The sequence below is a fragment of the Podarcis vaucheri genome (assembly GCF_965113315.1).
Source record: "Podarcis vaucheri genome assembly, chromosome: 4".
Lineage (NCBI taxonomy): Eukaryota > Metazoa > Chordata > Lepidosauria > Squamata > Lacertidae > Podarcis > Podarcis vaucheri.
The window spans coordinates 86,084,541-86,102,589 of NC_138762.1; the positions used below are offsets into that span (position 1 = coordinate 86,084,541).

The 18,049-nt window shown below is 43.3% G+C and overlaps 1 protein-coding gene across 1 annotated transcript in view; it reads right to left on the reverse strand.

Moving 5' to 3' along the window:
- The window catches only part of ITGBL1 (integrin subunit beta like 1), a 127,602-nt gene that overhangs the window by 12,567 nt on the left and 96,986 nt on the right, over window positions 1–18,049 (reverse strand). Inside the window, exon 8 of the mRNA XM_082218741.1 lies at window positions 1,440–1,556. Within this exon, the coding sequence (XP_082074867.1) occupies window positions 1,440–1,556 (117 nt within the window). The remainder of the gene's footprint in view (window positions 1–1,439; window positions 1,557–18,049) is intronic.

Consider the following 18,049-nt stretch of genomic DNA (forward strand, 5'->3'; position numbering starts at 1 on the left):
TAAGCACATTTACTTGGAAATAAGTTCCATTGTAATCAATGGCATTATTTTAAGGGAATGGAACAGACTATTTAGGGCATCTCCCCTTTTGACTTCTCTGAGCAGAAGGCTAAAGCATTGGGCCACAGGTCTTGCTGAGAAAGCTCGTTCCTTTCTTCTTCAGATGACAGGCAGCTGCATTTTCAAGTCACTATAATAAACATGTAAGATCACGGCTGCTTACTCCCTCATCTATCACATTCTTCTCCTTATACGTACCTGGGCCTAGAGTCAGAAAAGAAAGCTATTCATCAATCTCTGCTAGTCAGAGAGGGCAGGTGACCATTCTTATTCAGATCACCTGCATTGCCATTCACTTTTTCCTCTCTCATTTCAGTAGGCATCTAATCTCAAGACAAAACCCCTGCCTTTCTCCGAGGTCCCTTCAGCTGTAACACTTTCTGCTTTCTCAGGGGAGCCTAAGGCTTCTGTCCTTTGCAGCAAAAATGAGACTGAAGTTGGTTCCCAATGTAGCGATGCAGAGTGGCATGCACACACTGAATAAGAAAATGAAGTTTCTCTGCCCTGTGCCTTAAAATAAGCTGTGCAATACCTTATCTCGTGCATCTCCATGGGAACCAGGAGACAACTTCAGCCTTGCACAGCAGAAACTTCCTTGGCAAGCAGCACAACTTTCTATGCAAATGGCTTTTCCAAGGCATAGTGTCAAGCAGGCATTTTGACAAAGCAAACCTGGCAGATGGTAAATTGGTGGTAAATATTTTCCAAGAGCAACATGAACCCAGTGTACACCAGTGAAAAGGGTTTTGGCACTTGACTCCTACCTTCATTTCTGTGCCTATCTCCATCTGCAAAAATCCATACTGCAAATCTGAAACACTGCCCTGATATAGAGTTATGCAATATATGCATTTCTGTTTTGATGATAACACTACCAATAGCAAATTTAGGTTGTGCGAGTTGATTTGGAACTCTTACACACAAACTTGCTTTGCCAAAAAGAGAGAGACTTTTTGCAGTGATGAAAGTGACAGAGAAAGGCAGTGGAAAGTGTGGGGTAATGCTTGCTTTGATGGTTCAGTGTTGTCTAACTTCCCCGCAAACAAACCAGTATAAATGCTCAAATGCACAGGTCAACTGAAGCAACCTTATTCAGCCTACGGTTCCTTGAGTCACTCCTCATTTTCTTCCACATGTCAATTTAAGAAACCATCAGGATCCTTTAAACCAATTATATGGCAATTCCGGACTGTGGTGGGTTGCTCTTTGATCTGCTCCAGAGCCGTATATTTGTTCCCAGTATTCTCCTTACATAACATGTACTTTGGGGCTGCTGGACAGCAGACTTGCAGGAAATCGTTTCATCAGGAGTCTGATCTGATAAAGAGGATGAAGGGTGTGCATTATGCTGGGCACCTTGCTTTAATTTAACAACATACCACTGCAGACGACGCCATCTATGTCTTCACATTGCCGATCGTCACACTCGCAGATTTTGCCATATATTTTGGACTCTCCTGGAGGGAAACAAGTGCACTGGCCACATTCGCATTTCCCTGTAAGAATAAGCACTCCATCAGTCGCATGCAACAATCAGAGCTGCATTGGGTCATTAAGGAAGTGGCAAATAAATATAAAGATCGTATTGAAATACAAATGCAATATATTCAAAAGGAGAAATTCTAGAAAGACTGCTACATCAAGGCTCCTACCTCTATTAGGAATAAAGGGAGCTACCTTGAAAAGGTTTGGCTGGCTGCCCATTTGGCCAATATCACCCACTGGCAGTGGACTCCAGGGTCTTCCCTATCATGAGCTACCTGGATTAGAAGATGCCCAGGATTAGACACAGAACCTCCCACATCCAAAGGAGGTGCTCAACCACTGAGGTATAGGCCTTCCGTGTTAGGAAGGTGTCATGGTACCACCATCTCATGGCTTCTTTCTACACCACTGGAGGACACCTGGGAGCCTAGAGTCTAGTGAGCTCAGCCCACACTGCCATGTCTTCATAAATGTGTAGTCAGCAGTGAAGAAGAAAGTACTTCTTCATGCAGAACATAGTTAAACTATGGAATTCACTCCCACAGGAGGCAAAAGCAGATTTGACAAATGCATGGCGTATAAGGCAATCAATGGCCACTAGCATCAGTGGCTGTGGACGGGAGAAAGACCTTGAGCTATCCATCAATCAGGCAATGGCTTTTTCCACCTGCCTTGCCCCACCCTCCAGCCCCTAGGAGCCTTTCCCAGACCATGACCTTGAAAATAGCAGAAGCAGCTGGGGAGAAAACAGAGGAGTTCAGGATAGATATAGATATAGATATAGATATAGATATAGATATAGATATAGATATAGATATAGATATAGATATAGATATAGATATAGATATAGATATAGATATAGATATAGATAGTGTGTCCTTGTTTATCAATTTGATCCTTTTACATGGGTTTGTATGTTTTGTGATATTTTAGGCATTGCAATTAGCCATTATCTTTTCTTGAGTTTAGTAATTCTTTATTGTAACTGATAAGTTTCATTATTATTTGCTGATATTTAATTTTATTGTTTACTATTATATTCAAATGGATTAGTGAATACATTTTTTGTTTGACATGAGTTGTTTATTTCAAAGCTATTTTTTCTATTGGATCATACTGTTATTAGGTGTGTGAGCTTTGCTGACTTTCGTTGTTTCTTCTGCTTGTCAACCGCCTTGTGTATAGTAATATAGAAAGGTGGTATACAAATTAAAAGTGAAATGAAATGAAATGGTCTATGTTTACTGTCATCATCATCATCATTTTTAATTTGTATACTGCCTTTCTATCTTACAATACTCAAGGCGGTTTACAAGCTGAAGAAACAAAATTGTACATCTTATAACATTCTAATGCAATACAAAAATGTGATAATAAAACATAACTTTAAAATAGGCAACCTCCATCAAAAAAGTAACATTCAACAATCATTAGTATAGTATAAAATAATAATATCAACATATAAAAGTTAAACAGAAACCCACTCAACAGTTGCAATAATATCTAAACTATAATCAATAAAACAACAGCAAGCCACAGTACATAAAACAATACAATACACATTGAGAAGCAGAGGGTAGAGCAAGGCAGGTGGAAGGAGGCCTTGCCTGATGGAGTCTCTCCCCTCAGAAGCAGGATGCCCTTGGGTACCAGTTGCTAGGAGCTGAAGCTGGGGAGAGTGCCGTTGCACAAAGGTCCTGCTTGCCAGCTTCCCACAGGCATCAGTGAGAACAGAGAGCTGGGCTAAATGGGCCTCTGGCTTTTCTTATGTTCTTTCTGATCCGGGATGGCTTTTGTTTTGTTTTTCATGGAAGTCAAGGTCAAGGGTTAGATAGGGTTCCCATATTGTCTCCCAAGCAGGCAGTGTCTGGACTCAGACCTGCGAAATTAGCTTCAGCAAGGTGTCCTTAGAATTGGCTGTGCCACTTTAGACTGAAGGCAAGGGAATCAGTATGCATCCTGAACGCAAGTTGCTTGGAATTGCAAGCGGGGACAGTGCTGTCATATTCGTGCCCTGCTCGTGGGCTACCCAGAAGAAACATCTGGTTGGCCACAGGATACCAGACTCAATGGGCCTCTGGTCTGATCCAGCAAGGTGCTTCTTGTGTTTATCATCTACCAGCCCTGTTTCCCCACACTGCTTCTCTGTTGCCCCCCAAGCTCCTGCAATGCAGGAATCTCAGCTAAAGCATCCATGGCCACCCAACCTCTGCTTAGAAGCCTCCAAGGAAGGAGAGGAGAGGAAGGAGAGGAGATGATGCAGTTCAGACTGTACTGCATCAGAGAGAACGCACCCCACAGAAAGGTGACAGAAATTCTTTCAAAGAGCTTACAAGTCAACCAGCCAATACATTCCCACATTCTATGGATGACATCAACTGTAGAATGTATATTCTACCATGCACCTATTCCAACATTGCATCTAATACACGTTAGTCTGGACAATTCCAAAAGATTCGGGGGGAAAGCAATAAATAAAAACCATGGATCAATTACAGGTCCATATACACACACTAGTCTTTTCTCCCTCACATATTGTGTCAGAAACCAGTGCTTTCTTCAAAATACCTTCCACCACCCCACCACCCCACACACAAGTGTGTCTTGTGATCACAATTTTGAGAGTTGGACTTATGTGCAACACAATGCAGTGGCTAAAATTATTATTAATAATAATTCCTAGTTTAGGTAAAGGTACCCCTGCCCGTACGGACCAGTCGTGTCCGACTCTAGGGTTGTGCGCCCATCTTACTTAAGAGGCCGGGAGCCAGCGCTGTCCGGAGACACTTCCGGGTCACATGGCCAGCGTGATGAAGCTGCTCGGACGAGCCTGCACCAGCGCAGCACACGGAAACGCCGTTTACCTTCCCGCTATAAAGCAGTACCTATTTATCTACTTGCACTTAGGGGTGCTTTCGAACTGCGAGGTGGGCAGGAGCTGGGACCGAAAGACGGGAGCCCACCCCGCCGCGGGGATTCGAACCACCGACCATGCGACTGGCAAGCCCTAGGCACTGAGGTTTTACCCACAGCGCCACCCGCGTCCCTAATTCCTAGTTTACATCAAATAACAAAGACTTGAAGCCAATCCACTCAATTGTTTCTTTTTTCTTCTGAAGTGTGGAGTATATTCTACCATTCCCTATAACATTTGTCACCATCTTTTTTTAAAAGAAAAATTCACCTCCTCCCCCATCCTTCACCCCCTCAAAAGTAGCCAATTTGCTTGACAGATGGGCAGAAAAAAAGCTTAGTCGCGTAGCACAGGACTAAATTCCAGGTCGCTCTATTAAAGAGGCTGGCCTATTGGGCCAAAGAAAAGAACCCAGCAACAACAAAACAGGAGAGCCCATTTTCAGGACGCAGAGGGAGATAATTTCAGCAGCTGTCCTATTTTATTGAATGCGTCTGCTGTGGAAATAACAGCAGGCCCCCACGGCCTGGCCCTTTGCTTTGCCTTGCGATAACCATACCTTCAACGCAAACTTGATCATTTGAGTAATTAGAGGAAATCACAGGGGAAAAAATGAAAAAGGGATCAACACTTTCACCAACGCGTTTTTCCCTTCCCTGGAATAATACGTTTACCATAGCAACCCGGATGCAAGAGGGGGGAAATGAAGACCAGAAATATCCTCAGCTCTTTTTAAAAGTACAGCACATACAGAAACAATAAAACGTTTGAGGGTGAGAGCTGGACTTTTGGCAACTAAAAGAAGGTGAGTAAACTCCTCTCAGCTCAGTTTGGAACTGACTCAGTATTTACAGTGTTTTATTGAGTCAGACCATCAGTTCATCAGTAATGTCTATGCTGACTGGCAGTGGCCTTGCAGGCTATCAATCAAGAGTCTCTCCAGCCCCTCCCGGTAGATTGTGTACCACAGGGTTTCCCAAACTTGGGTCTCCAGCTGTTTTTGGACTACAATTCCCACCATCCCTGACCACTGGGCCTGCTAGCTAGGGATGATGGGAGTTGTAGTCCAATAACAGCTGGAGACCCAAGTTTGGGAAACACTGGGTATGTTTCTGCAGTTGCCACCTATTGGCAAAAAGGCAAAGGTGTTATTTAGAAAAGTTGTAATTAAGCATACTTGGAGGTCTGTGCCTCAGATGCTCGTATGTTGTTCAGAAAAGGATGAATATCCTAGGCACTCTGCAGACTTGCCATAGATATCAAAGTGAGAAAAGTCCATTAGGTTAAGGGACAGAATTCACATACCCCAGGCACGAGAAATGGATTCCACACCAGAAATTTCCACCGACAAACCCAGGGCCCTGGTACCATTTTTTTAGAGGAGGATCACTAAAACAAAACAGCAGTGAAGGTCTAAAAGTATCACACTTTTTCTTCTCTAAGCTTTTCGTTGCATTTTGTATGATAAAGAGACCAGGGATGGAGAACCTTTTCCATCCCCGAAGACTCTCTCTGGCAGTAATCCCCCAGTCAGATGCTCTTAGTGGTTACCGCTAGCAAAAGTTTCATTTTTCACAGAATATAATGCACATAATACATTTGTCATTCTGAAGTATGTTGATTCTGGATCCAAAATATGCTAGACAAATATAAAGGCTCAAAATACTAATCTAAGAGTTTTATTTCTGCAAAAGAAAGAAAATGCTACACTCTTTAGATAGGCCAAAGTTATTATTTCCACCCACAGATGTTCAAGTTGCTTAAGGACACATTGTAAGGACATTGGCATTTTGGCCCATTATTGTACGCACCACATGATGCTATTATGTTGCCATTCACTATTGTCCAGGTTTTTTTTTAATTTAACAAATGAGGAAAGCTGCTGAAATGACTGGTGCAAAGAGTTACACTGAATATAACACTTACCCATAATGCTGGGACCATTAATTACATGTATTTGAACCAATTTGCAGATGCCTACAGAGGATAATAAAAGCTTCTTTGTAAACTGTGAGTTTTGATTTAAATACCGTGTGCTAGAAGTTGAACTACAGTATATAATTTATTGGAATTTCTGCCCCTTTCTACAGCCTGCAAAATGTCAAAGAAAAAGTGAATAATAATAAGTGTTCCTACAGAAACACCATAATTTCCTTTACATTCCTATAATGGGCAGATTTTTCCCTACTCTTTTCATTCTGAGTTCATACTTTCTCAGCTGCAACAAGGGACGAAGGGGAAATTTCAGTTTTACATAAAGCATTTGGGGTCAAATTACAACATTGGTCTATTGATCTATACAACAGATCCAAAGCCTGTTGCCACAGTAACAGAGTGCTTTGCAATTTTGAACGTATCCTTGTATTACCCCAATTTTACAGATTGGGAACTAAGACAAAGGCTACCCATTGTTCTAGAGAATATTGTCTCCGTATTTGGGTCTTCAGTGCAGTTTATATGGGCACATATTCAATTTCCATTACAAGTCTGGATGGCAATATCAAATAAATGGTTACACAAAATGAACACACATCTAAATGTTCAGAGGGTGCCATTTTAATATCAAATAAATGGTTACACAAAATGAACACACATCTAAATGTTCAGAGGGTGCCATTTTCCAGATCAGAGCATTGTGGTGTTTTGCCTTGCATTTAATACCTGTAACCAATTTCGGCTTTTAAAGGTTGTCGAGATGATTCATTATCTGCTTTGCAACCAAATAATTAGAGAATCAACCATAGTGCTGGTACACCTGAGCACAGTGGTGGTGGTGGCTGTGGCCAAGGCGCTAGGACGCAGCACTTCACATTTTGCCTCTGCCAGCAAAACCTCCAGGGGCAGCCCTGTTCCCCGGCAAGTGCACACAAAACTGAAATCTGAAAAGTTGTGGTGTGCCAACAAATGTTTTCCTGGACATCGGACTGTTTGTGAATAATCGGACACTGTTTTCAAACAAGTTAAGTTCATCCCAATCGCCATCCCTTCCAAAAACAAGTACCAAACCTGGGATATGTGAAACTCTATGGCAAAGAAGGGATCATCTGACTATGCGCAGAGTGCATATCTTTATCATCATCGTGAAACTCTACAGCTTCTCCCCCACAGAGCTAAGAGTAAGAAGCAGGCCTTTGAGTGACTACAATAAACGCTTCAACTTTGGGGTCAAATTCAACATGGTGAGAAATGTGTAATGGTGCTTTTGTCATTGGAACTTTTTAAAATAGCTGCGGTTGGGTGCCTTAAGCCAGATTGCAACCATAGCGTGGAAGAGATAAAAGGTCTAACTCCCACCTTCCCTTGTGGTATTTTCCAGGTGAACATCCTACCCCCTTCCCAAGCAGCTATTTGCTCCAGGAAGCAAGTGAGAACCGTCAAGTGAAAGCTCATGCACTGCCAACAGGGAGAGGGTGCTGGGAGCAGCAAACTCTTGCAAAGCAGTGCAAGCCAGTGGGATTGAATTGTAGAGAGGATGCAAAGGGGTGATTACATTGTGTCTAACCAAGCTGAAATAGACAAAGATCTGCATTTCCCCCCCCCAGTTGCCCACTTAAATAATCTTAGTTCCAACCAATAAATTATGAACAAATTAAGCATAGTTTAAATATTCCTAAATATACCTACTGGAGCCTTTGTAATTGGCCTCCAGTGATATTCCTATAACTGTACTATGTTTTTACTAATTGTTTCCCCCTGTATACATACAGTGCTACCATATGTGGATAAGGATGTTCTAATGACATCTACAATATTAATCAGAAGAAAACTGACACACATCCTAGCATTATTCATACGTTTATCTGAACTACTTGCATCCTAGAGGGACTTGTAAAGACTAATATATGATGAACTAGGAAGTGGGTGGTCCTGCCTTGTACCCAGCTTTTTAAGCTAGATGCCTTCCCCGCCCCCTCTCGCTCCTTTTCTAATTCACACCACGTGGACTTGGCAGCCTAGTTTACAATCTTATCCTCATGTCATTGCGCACGGCAGGAGTAAAATTTGCTTCCATGGAGACAAGTCCCCAAATCATTTATGAGCATTTATTCTTACGTATTCCCACTGTGTGAGAGTGGGAGTTCAGCCTGTATAAGTCACTGGGAGGAAGAAATCATGAAACAAAATGGGGGGGGGGGGATAAGGGAGAAATAAAATAATAGCTTACTATGCAGAATAGAAGGGGCAGAGGAAGTCAAAGTGTTCTTAGGAGCTACCTGGAAGTCACCTCCCCCCATCTAGAAGACTCTGTCTAAATAATAAGGAAAACATTCAGATCTTTATTGCTCAGAATGTGCTGGTAAAGTGTTGGTAAAAGTGGAGGTACACCAACACACTACACCCTAGAAGTAGAGAACACATGTAAACAGAGTTCGTTCAACTCATGGCTCTGAAAGACAAACACAGACCAAATGGGATTCCTGAGAATCTTGAGATTCCTGTTGTGCCAACACCTTAGGAGTGGTGGTTTTTAAGTACTCTCATAAATACAACAGATAGCATGCGTTGGACCTTTTACATAGGGCCATGTGAGTCTCTTCCCAAAAGAAAATTGCTGCCAAATACGACAGGAATTTGGAGGTTACTGGTAAAAGACGAGTGAATTTGATTTACCACAATGCAGTCTGTCCTTGAAAATTGTTCAGAAAGATTAGCTAGTTCAGAACATGATGGCTTATAGCTAACTGGATCACGCTGGCTTGATTGTATCATGGAATCGTAGAATTCATATCTATACTGAAATAGTTTCATTAGGGCCCAGCGTGTTTCTGCTTTCGCCCTTTAAAGCCCTCAAGCTTCAGCACGTTTCCCACACAAACCTGGCCAGGATTTACATTTGGAGCCACTTCTTGGGGTGTTCTTTGAAAAGAAGGTTACTTGGGTGGTGACTGAGGAGAAGGCCTTCTCACTGGTGATACTTTGTTTTATGCCTTCCCCAGGTAGTCTCAGCGGGCACCAACACTGCTATTGTTTGGGAAACAGGTTAAGAGTAGAGCCAAGTCAAAAGTTGAATGGTTTGAACTTTCAGTTCAATTTGGCGAAAATGACACCCAAAATTGGGAGTGGGAGAAACATTTGTGCCAAGCTGGGGAAGAGCTTGTTATTGGTAATGAGACCATGGCTGTGATTTCTCCTTCTGCCACCCGCCCCGCCCCCACTACCTGTGATGGTGGGAGAGATCCTTCTGATAACCACCAACTCCTCCCACCAGGAACTACAATGAGGCCGCAATCCAAACCAAAGATGCCTGCAAACATGTCACGAAGGATGGCAACATCAACCCATGTGGGAATTCCTTACAGACAACTGCAGTGCCTGGAGACAGGCAGTCAGGTCCAGCATCCATAGCAGTGACCAGAGGAGGAATGACTGCTGGGAGGAGTGCAGAGAGAAGAAAAGCCATGGTGCATCTGCAGCAGGAAAACTGGACGCCTTCATTTGCCCCTGCTACTACAAAACCTGCTTCTCCCCTTTTGGTCTCCAAAGCCACAGCAGGGCCTGTAACTCTCCAATGATTTGACTTCACCCCCCTCCAAAAGGCTCAGTCCTACACTGTCTCCTGAGATGGACAGATGCCAACAACAGAAACCCCAAAGTGGCCAGGAGGAGGTAAGTCAGCCTGGGATATACAGCGGTACCTCTGGATGTGAATGGGATCCGTTCCGGATCCCCGTTCTCATCCTGAAGCAAACGCAACCCGTGTCTGCGCATGTGCGGGTCATGATTCACCGCTTCTGCACATGTGTGTGACGTCATTTTGAGCATCTGCGCATGCATGAGCAGCAAAACCCAGAAGTAACACGTTCCGTTACTTCTGGGTTGCCGCGGAGCGCAACCCGAAAACGCTCAACCTGAAGCAACTTTGACCCGAGGTATGACTGTATTATTTTTCATTAGTTTCCAGGCTTATATCCCACCCCCCTCCCACCAGAGCCAAGGATGGCTAGCAACAAGTATGAAATACAAGCACTATACAGCAGTAATCAAAACAACAAGATATGTACAGTACTAACAACTAAACTAATATGCAGTGGATAAATAAAATTTGGACTGCTGATCTGAAAAATATATATGCAAAAAGATGGCTGTTCTCTCATAAAGCACAAAGAAAGTAGAAAAGTACTTTGCACACCCACCACCATTTGCTACAAGTTTCCCTAAGAAACCTCTTGTCAGCTTGCAAAAATGGGAGGTTTTCCCCACTTTGGCAAATGCCTCTTTAACAAGAACTCTCCCTTTCGTTTGAGCTCCGTCTCCAGTGCTTTGGTGGCACTGAACATTTAAGCCTCTAAATAGCTTTTGCCCTGCACACTTGAGATGGATAACACTGCTTTTCCCTATTATGTCACTAAGCAAAGATGGATCGGGTAGCCAACACCAGCTGCTCACAGAAGCAAGTTTGCAGCTGCATGGAAAATGTTATTTCTCTCTTGGGCTTGTGCAGGGCCATTCTTCTGTACAGTTATCTGTCATCAATGAAGAACCTCAGGGCATCAAATCAGGTTTCGCCACAGTCACAAAATGCTAGAATCTGAAAAGGCTTCCATATGAAAACAAGATACCCAGTATTCACTGATGCATAGCTACACCTGATATGATACAAATGCATTCATGATTAATGCTATTATTGGTATTTTTTGGGGGGGGGAATATATTAATTTATGCAACCAGCTTGCAATCTATGCATTTTTCTAAAGTTAACCAAGAAAAGTTCTTCCCGCTCTTCAGTGCCACAGACGTCTTCAGGGTGAGAAGACTGCTGAGCAAACCGGTTAGGTAACTGGTAACCCCACACAATTGCATCCATGGCAATAGCACCCCAAATGCCATGCTTTGTTCCCAGCCCAGCCCCTCAGAATGAATGGCAGCTGTTTAGTTCTAGGAGAAAGCAAAGGCACGCAGGTAGGGACACCTTCAGAGTTGCAGCTAAACCTGCAACTTGCGGCAGTGATCTCACGGTCTGACATAGGAAGCAAATTTTCGCCCCTCCCCCCCAACCTCATCTCACATGGAAACCCACTTGCTTTGTCCCACATTTATTTATATCCTGTCCTTCCTCCAAAAACAGACCCACGATTTAAAACAAAGGCATTCCAAAACAGTAAACACATTCTAAAACAAATTACAGGTGTGTTTGGTTTTTTTAAAAAAAAAATCTAAAAGCAGTTACACGTAAAAACATTCATCTTCTTTTTTAATCATTTAAAAACATTATTCCATCCATTAATCTCAGGATTACAAGGAACAACATTCTTGAGCCACCAAAGAGCAGGAATATTTTTTACTCCCTCCTGAAAGTTAATAATAACGGAGACAGGTGCAACTCACTAAGGAGGGCATTCCACAATTGGGGAACCACCACTGAAACGGCCTTGTCACGGGTCAGTGCCAAGTGGTCAGGCATCGGTAGTGGCACCACCAACAAGGCCTCACCTGCTGATGGTAGGGTTCAAGATCAGCTTGGCTTCAGCTAAGAAGCTGCATATGTGACTACCTTCTCCCTAGGCTGCATTTCTTGTGTGATGCCAGAACATGTTGGAACCTTGGGGCAACATCAAATGATGCATTTTCCCTGATCAAGCCCAGCACATGAAAGGGGAGCATTTTTTTGACAGTTCCTCCCTGCCCACCAGGGCACTGTCTCCATCTCCACCATGCATGGCATGAAATATGGGAATGTTCACGTAATTCCATGTGTACAGGTGAACACCATATGTTTGATTCCCTCATTTAAGTTAGGGAAACCAACCATGTCATTGTCACCTATGCACACCTATGCATTTGCATAGATAGGACTGAGCCATTCAGTTTCTGCGTGTCCATGGTTGGGGCGGTCATGGAGGTGGGGATGGAGACCAGGTGGGTGATTGAAGCTGTGCACACTCCCTCCCTCCATCACACTGATGGTCTGTTAAGCTGGCACCATTTTCCTGTTTAAATCTGAGAGCTATTTGTTGGACAAATAGCTTCTTCTTAAGCAGCTGACCTAAGCCACTCCTGTGAAATCAATAGGATTTCTAAGTGACTGTACTTAGGATTATGCATGAGTTGAGAAGTGGAAGCTAAAAAGGAAGTTTTTATACTCTGTGATAGTAAGCATTTTAGGAATTGTGATAAAGTAAGGAGGTTATGAATGAAATAAAAATAATAAAATGTTATGCGGTCTTAATTATAGTGGGTTGTGACTAGCACCCTGCTGCCTAATTGCGTCAATGACATATGGCAAATGTGACACACTGGTAGGAAAGAGGAACCTTCCTCTACTCGAGAGTCGATGAAGAACTACTCCACCAAGCCAGCATCTGATTCTGCAGCTTTTAACAAACATTAGCACTGATCTGAATTATCTTCCCCATGTCTCCCCCATGCTCTTAAGCAAATAACTGGCAAAAAGCCACAGCTGCCGTTTGCTTTTCAACTTGTTGACATCTGCTATCGCCGCCATCAAGATGTCATTCCTGCTCCATCTGGCTGCTCTCAACAGCACCAGTTTGGAAGGTGACAGTCCTTGTAGCCTGCGATTATTATGCTGATCTGCCTCGGACAAGGGGAGTTTTCGTAGGTATCTATAAAAACAACCTTGCTGCATTAGGTAATCACAAGGTTATAGCTCAATGTGAATGCATTTCAACCCTGTTTATTAACACACATACACCCTACATGAGAGTGCGGCTTGAGGTAATATCCTTGCGGATGAACTCAGAATTACAAGGTTTTTACCATTATAACTATTTCCAAAGGAGTAGCCCTGTTAATAAGGGACGCGGGTGGCGCTGCGGGTTAAACCACAGAGCCTAGGACTTGCTGATCAGAAGGTCGGCGGTTTGAACCCCCGCGACGGGGTGAGCTCCCGTTGCTCGGTCCCTGCTCCTGCCAACCTAGCAGTTCGAAAGGACATCAAAGTGCAAGTAGATAAATAGGTACCACTCCAGCGGGAAGGTAAATGGTGTTTCCGTGCGCTGTTCTGGTTCGCCAGAAGCGGCTTTGTCATGTTGGCCACATGACCCGGAAGCTGTACACTGGCTCCCTCGGCCAATAAAGCGAGATGAGCGCCTCAACCCCAGAGTCGGTCATGACTTGACCTAATGGTCAGGGGTCCCTTTACCTTTACCTTTAGACCTGCAAAACTGTTGCAGCAAAAACAACTCAAGAGTCCGCAGGCCATTATACGTTGAAAGAAACAATGTACTTCCTTGAACTGATGTCTTTTCTTCCATATCCACATTCATTGGTTATATCCGAGTGGGATGGGGTGCTGTTGCTCACCAGGCTTCCGTACATGGAGGTCAGTGAAGGGAAATGTAGTGTGGGTGGAGGGCAGGATCCAATCTGACGCACCCACTGCTGTGCCAACACCGCACCAACCTTCCCCTCCCCCCCCCCACAAGCAGGTCTACATGTATGGGCCAGCTGCAGGCACTCCCATTTTGAAGGTACAGTGGTACCTCAGGTTAAGAACTTAATTCGTTCCGGAGGTCCGTTCTTAACTTGAAACTGTTCTTAACCTGAAGCATCACTTTAGCTAATGGGGTCTCCCGCTGCCGCCATGCCACCACTGCGCAATTCCTGTTCTCATGCTGAAGCAAAGTTCTTAACCCGAGAAACTATTTCTGGGTTAGCAGAGTCTGTAACCTGAAGCATATGTAACCTGAAGTGTATGAAACACGAGGTACCACTGTACTGAGCCTGGCAGAGGGAAGAAAGGTATGGAAAACAGAGTTTGGTGTCTATCACCCCTTTGGGCCAGTGTCCCTTTCACTGTGTTGCTGGGTTATGTGACTGAGCTGAACAGGGTTTGTAGCAGGAGTAACTCTCCCTTCCCTGCCCTGCCCCTCCTCCCAGAATGCCCCCTTTCCAGGACTTACCCTGGCCTTGGCTGAGCTGGCTGAACCCTGGTTGAGCTGGAATGGGGGAACTACAGCCAGAAATCCATGTATTAAAAGAAAACCCCTCATTCTGGCAGATTTTGGGTTTGGATTGCTCCCTAAGTCTCACAAAGATGAACACCTATTACTCCCAATTAAGTGTGTGTAGGAGTTCAGTCTTAGATGCTTCCTGGTACTATTAGCCTTGACCTCCATCCTAAAGCTCCCTGTTCTATTTCCTCCCCTCTTCCCTTCCACATGTATGTTTATCCTGTCACTATCCAAACCCATGTCATTCTAGCCACGGTGTGGGGACCCTTGCAGCAAAGTCACTTGACACTGGGGCAGTGGTTTAAAATGGCAGGGTGTTGCATGGGGCAGACAAAAGCAATGTTGGGAAGGTCTTTGGCTCCTGAATCATCTGCAGTTTAATTCACTTGATTGCTGCACCGTATATAGGATTGACTGCTTCCTTGTTTGGTTTGGTTTTAAAAACACACACATGAGTTTCCATGTAATGAGTCATAGCATTAATTCCACAGAGAGAAATGCAATTTGCAGATTAATTTACCAGAAAATGTCAAATGCTTTATGGAAGTTTAATCACCAAAATGTTAACCTTATTCATTTCCCATTTTAACCTGTTGTTCATTAGCAGTACATTTCGAAAAGATTTCTAACACCAGCAGCAGCAGCTCACCTTTCATGGCTTGCACCACAAACATGCCCACTGAAAGCTTTAAACACTCTCTTCTTTCAAGCAAAGGCCAACAACATAAACTGTATAATTGTCAGACAACAATATGAAGTGATTTGCCTGCACAGCAACCATGAATATTACTTGGCAATTATAGACTGTTGAGGACAGACTCCATGGCAACAGATGATGTCACACTGTGGATCTGACTTGTTGATTAATGATACCAGCCCCATGATTTTTTTGTCTAGGAATAAATGCATTGCCTTACTACTCAGGGTGAAATGTTTCTAAGTACATTTTTCACAGACTGCATATTAGATTGTACTTGTACCAGGTGAGCAAATGGGGGGGGGGAGGTGTTAGAGGAGTTCAGAAAATACTTATGGGAGCCTATAATACCATGGGATTGGACATGCATATGAAATACCTTGAGAAAACACCCATTTCAGAGGCCACAAGTCAAGTTCCATAATAACCATTTTAAAAGGTTGAGCGATCCACCGTCAGTCAGTTCAATTTAGATGAGCAGAGCCTTTTTAAATCTGGAAAGGTTTCCAGTGGATAAACCTTCCAATTATGGAAAACTGAAGTAATTTTGGGTGTGCAGATTAAATATTAACACCTTGGTTCCCTAACTTGAAGGATTATTTTAAAAATACTTTTGGTTAGAATAGTTTTTCTTTCTAAAAACAAAACAAAACAAAAAAACCCACCGATGCCAAAAAGGTTAACTGAATAATTTTGATATCTGTTTTGTTATTCATTATTGTTTCTGTGTTTGACGGCATCCTGCTAAGGATCTAAAGCTCGACTGAATACCATGATGTTTAGCTGTTTTTCAATGACAAATATATTTTCCTTTTAACCTACTTTTCTAAACAACCATTATACCTTTATGGGATGCTGTGGTGTTCACACACACACACACACACACACACACACCTGCCACCAATCGATTTAGTATAATATGACTTTTAAGCCCACTAAGCAGCATATATTGTTTTCTACGTAAATTTGCTTTTCATGATCAAGCCCCTGCGACACTATGGAACCAATTGGTTCACTCAGGTAATTGGGCAAAGGTTAGAGTTCTTCCGGGTGCCATCAGGCCCACCACCAGAGCTGGCAGAAGGTGATTAGATTAAGGTTACCAGATATTTTTCAATGAATCTGGGGACATTTTTCAACTTCAGTAGGAATGATAGGATTTTGTCGGGGGACTGATTTGTAAATCCGGGGACTGTCCCCAGGATACGGGGATATCTGGTAACTTTGAATTAGATGTGTCACAATTTGGTTACCTCAGATATAGGGAAGCAGCCTTTCCAATTTTGGGAATCAGGATCATTCCACAGTTGTGGAAGGGAAACTGATGCAAATGCATCCAGAGCTTGAGCAGGTCCAGTCCAGAATACAGAATACCCACCCTGGGAAAACATTGTCTGGGTCTAAAACTGCTACAGCTGGTTTCTGTTTTTTGTGGCTTTTAAAAAAACATTAATTTTTTCCCTTGTTTTATTTTGCCATTTAATTTTCTAGATTGATAGTCTGGGAGCTTTTGCTTATATTTAAACTAAAGGACAGCTGACAGGTGCTACAAATAAATGAAAAAAGGTCCATGTAGGTAAGGTATATCAGGCTTATTTACTCTTTGCACACTCTTTACTCAGTCCCCCTTCACAACCACAGCTCCTTAAGCCCATTTACACACATGGCCGACCCATTGCCTGCACACATGCAGGTACTCACATGTAGACCACCCATTAAAGATGTCACAATTTAAGGTGAAAGATTTAGATTTGATATATGACAAGGGAGAACAGGGTTTTTTAAAAGTCATTAAGAAGTATGGCATACTTTATGAAAAGCCTTTGCATATTTATTTCCTCTGTGGGGAAACTGATTTCTCATTGTGGGGTTACAGAAGTGCACGGACTGGATGGGCAATTAGCAGGAAAGGAAGCAAGTCCAGGACTCTTGCCTATCTGCCCAGGCTAACAGGTAATGGGAAAACAGCACCCACCACAGGCAGGGGGAAGAAGATATTTACAAACTCTTTATTTGTGGGTCTGCCAATCTACTTAGGCCATTTAAAGCCAATCTAGGTGATATGTAAAGGTAAATGGACCCCTGACCATTAGGTCCAGTCGTGACCGACTCTGGGGTTGCGGCGCTCATCTTGCTGTATTGGTCGAGCGAGCCGGCGTTTGTCCGCAGACAGCTTCCGGGTCATGTGGCCAGCATGACTAAGCCGCTTTTGGTGAACCAGAGCAGTGCACAGAAACACCGTTTACCTTCCCGCTGGAGTGGTACCTATTTATCTACTTGCACTTGACGTGCTTTCGTACTGCTAGGTTGGCAGGAGCAGGGACCGAGCAACGGGAGCTCACCCCGTCGCGGGGATTCGAACCGCCGACCTTCTGATCGGCAAGTCCTAGGCTCTGTAGTTTAACCCACAGCGCCACCCGTGTCCCTAGGTGATATGAAAGCAGCATTAATATGAAGCTGTGTTGAAGCTCTGTTGTTCCTAAAGCTCTTGGCTCCAAATATGGGGCGATTAATGAATCAGCCCTGGGCATCAGTGGTTGCTGGGAAATCAGCCTGTTAACAATGGAGAGCCACGTAAATAAATTTGCAGGAAGTATCAAATGAACCGCCCAAAAGAAAGACCATTTCCTGAGTTGCTAGTAAATATTGACTATCAGCCCAACACATTTCAGGCTGTCTCTCTCTCTCCAGGGGTTTTCCTTGAAAGATAAATACATATGTATAACATTTATGGATTGGCAATTATAGTAGTGCTGGTAGTAATAGGAACAACCCAAAACTATTATGCTAATATCAATATATACAATTCTCCTTTAAAATAGAGAATCAGTACTCCTGCTTAGAATAGAGAGAGAGTGCATGCAGGCTTTACATTTAAGGAAACGTAAATTCGAGTAATGAAATTGGAAGCGTGTATCATCCTCAGTGATTAAAAGTATACCACAGACATACACGAATACACAGTCTAACACTGTACTT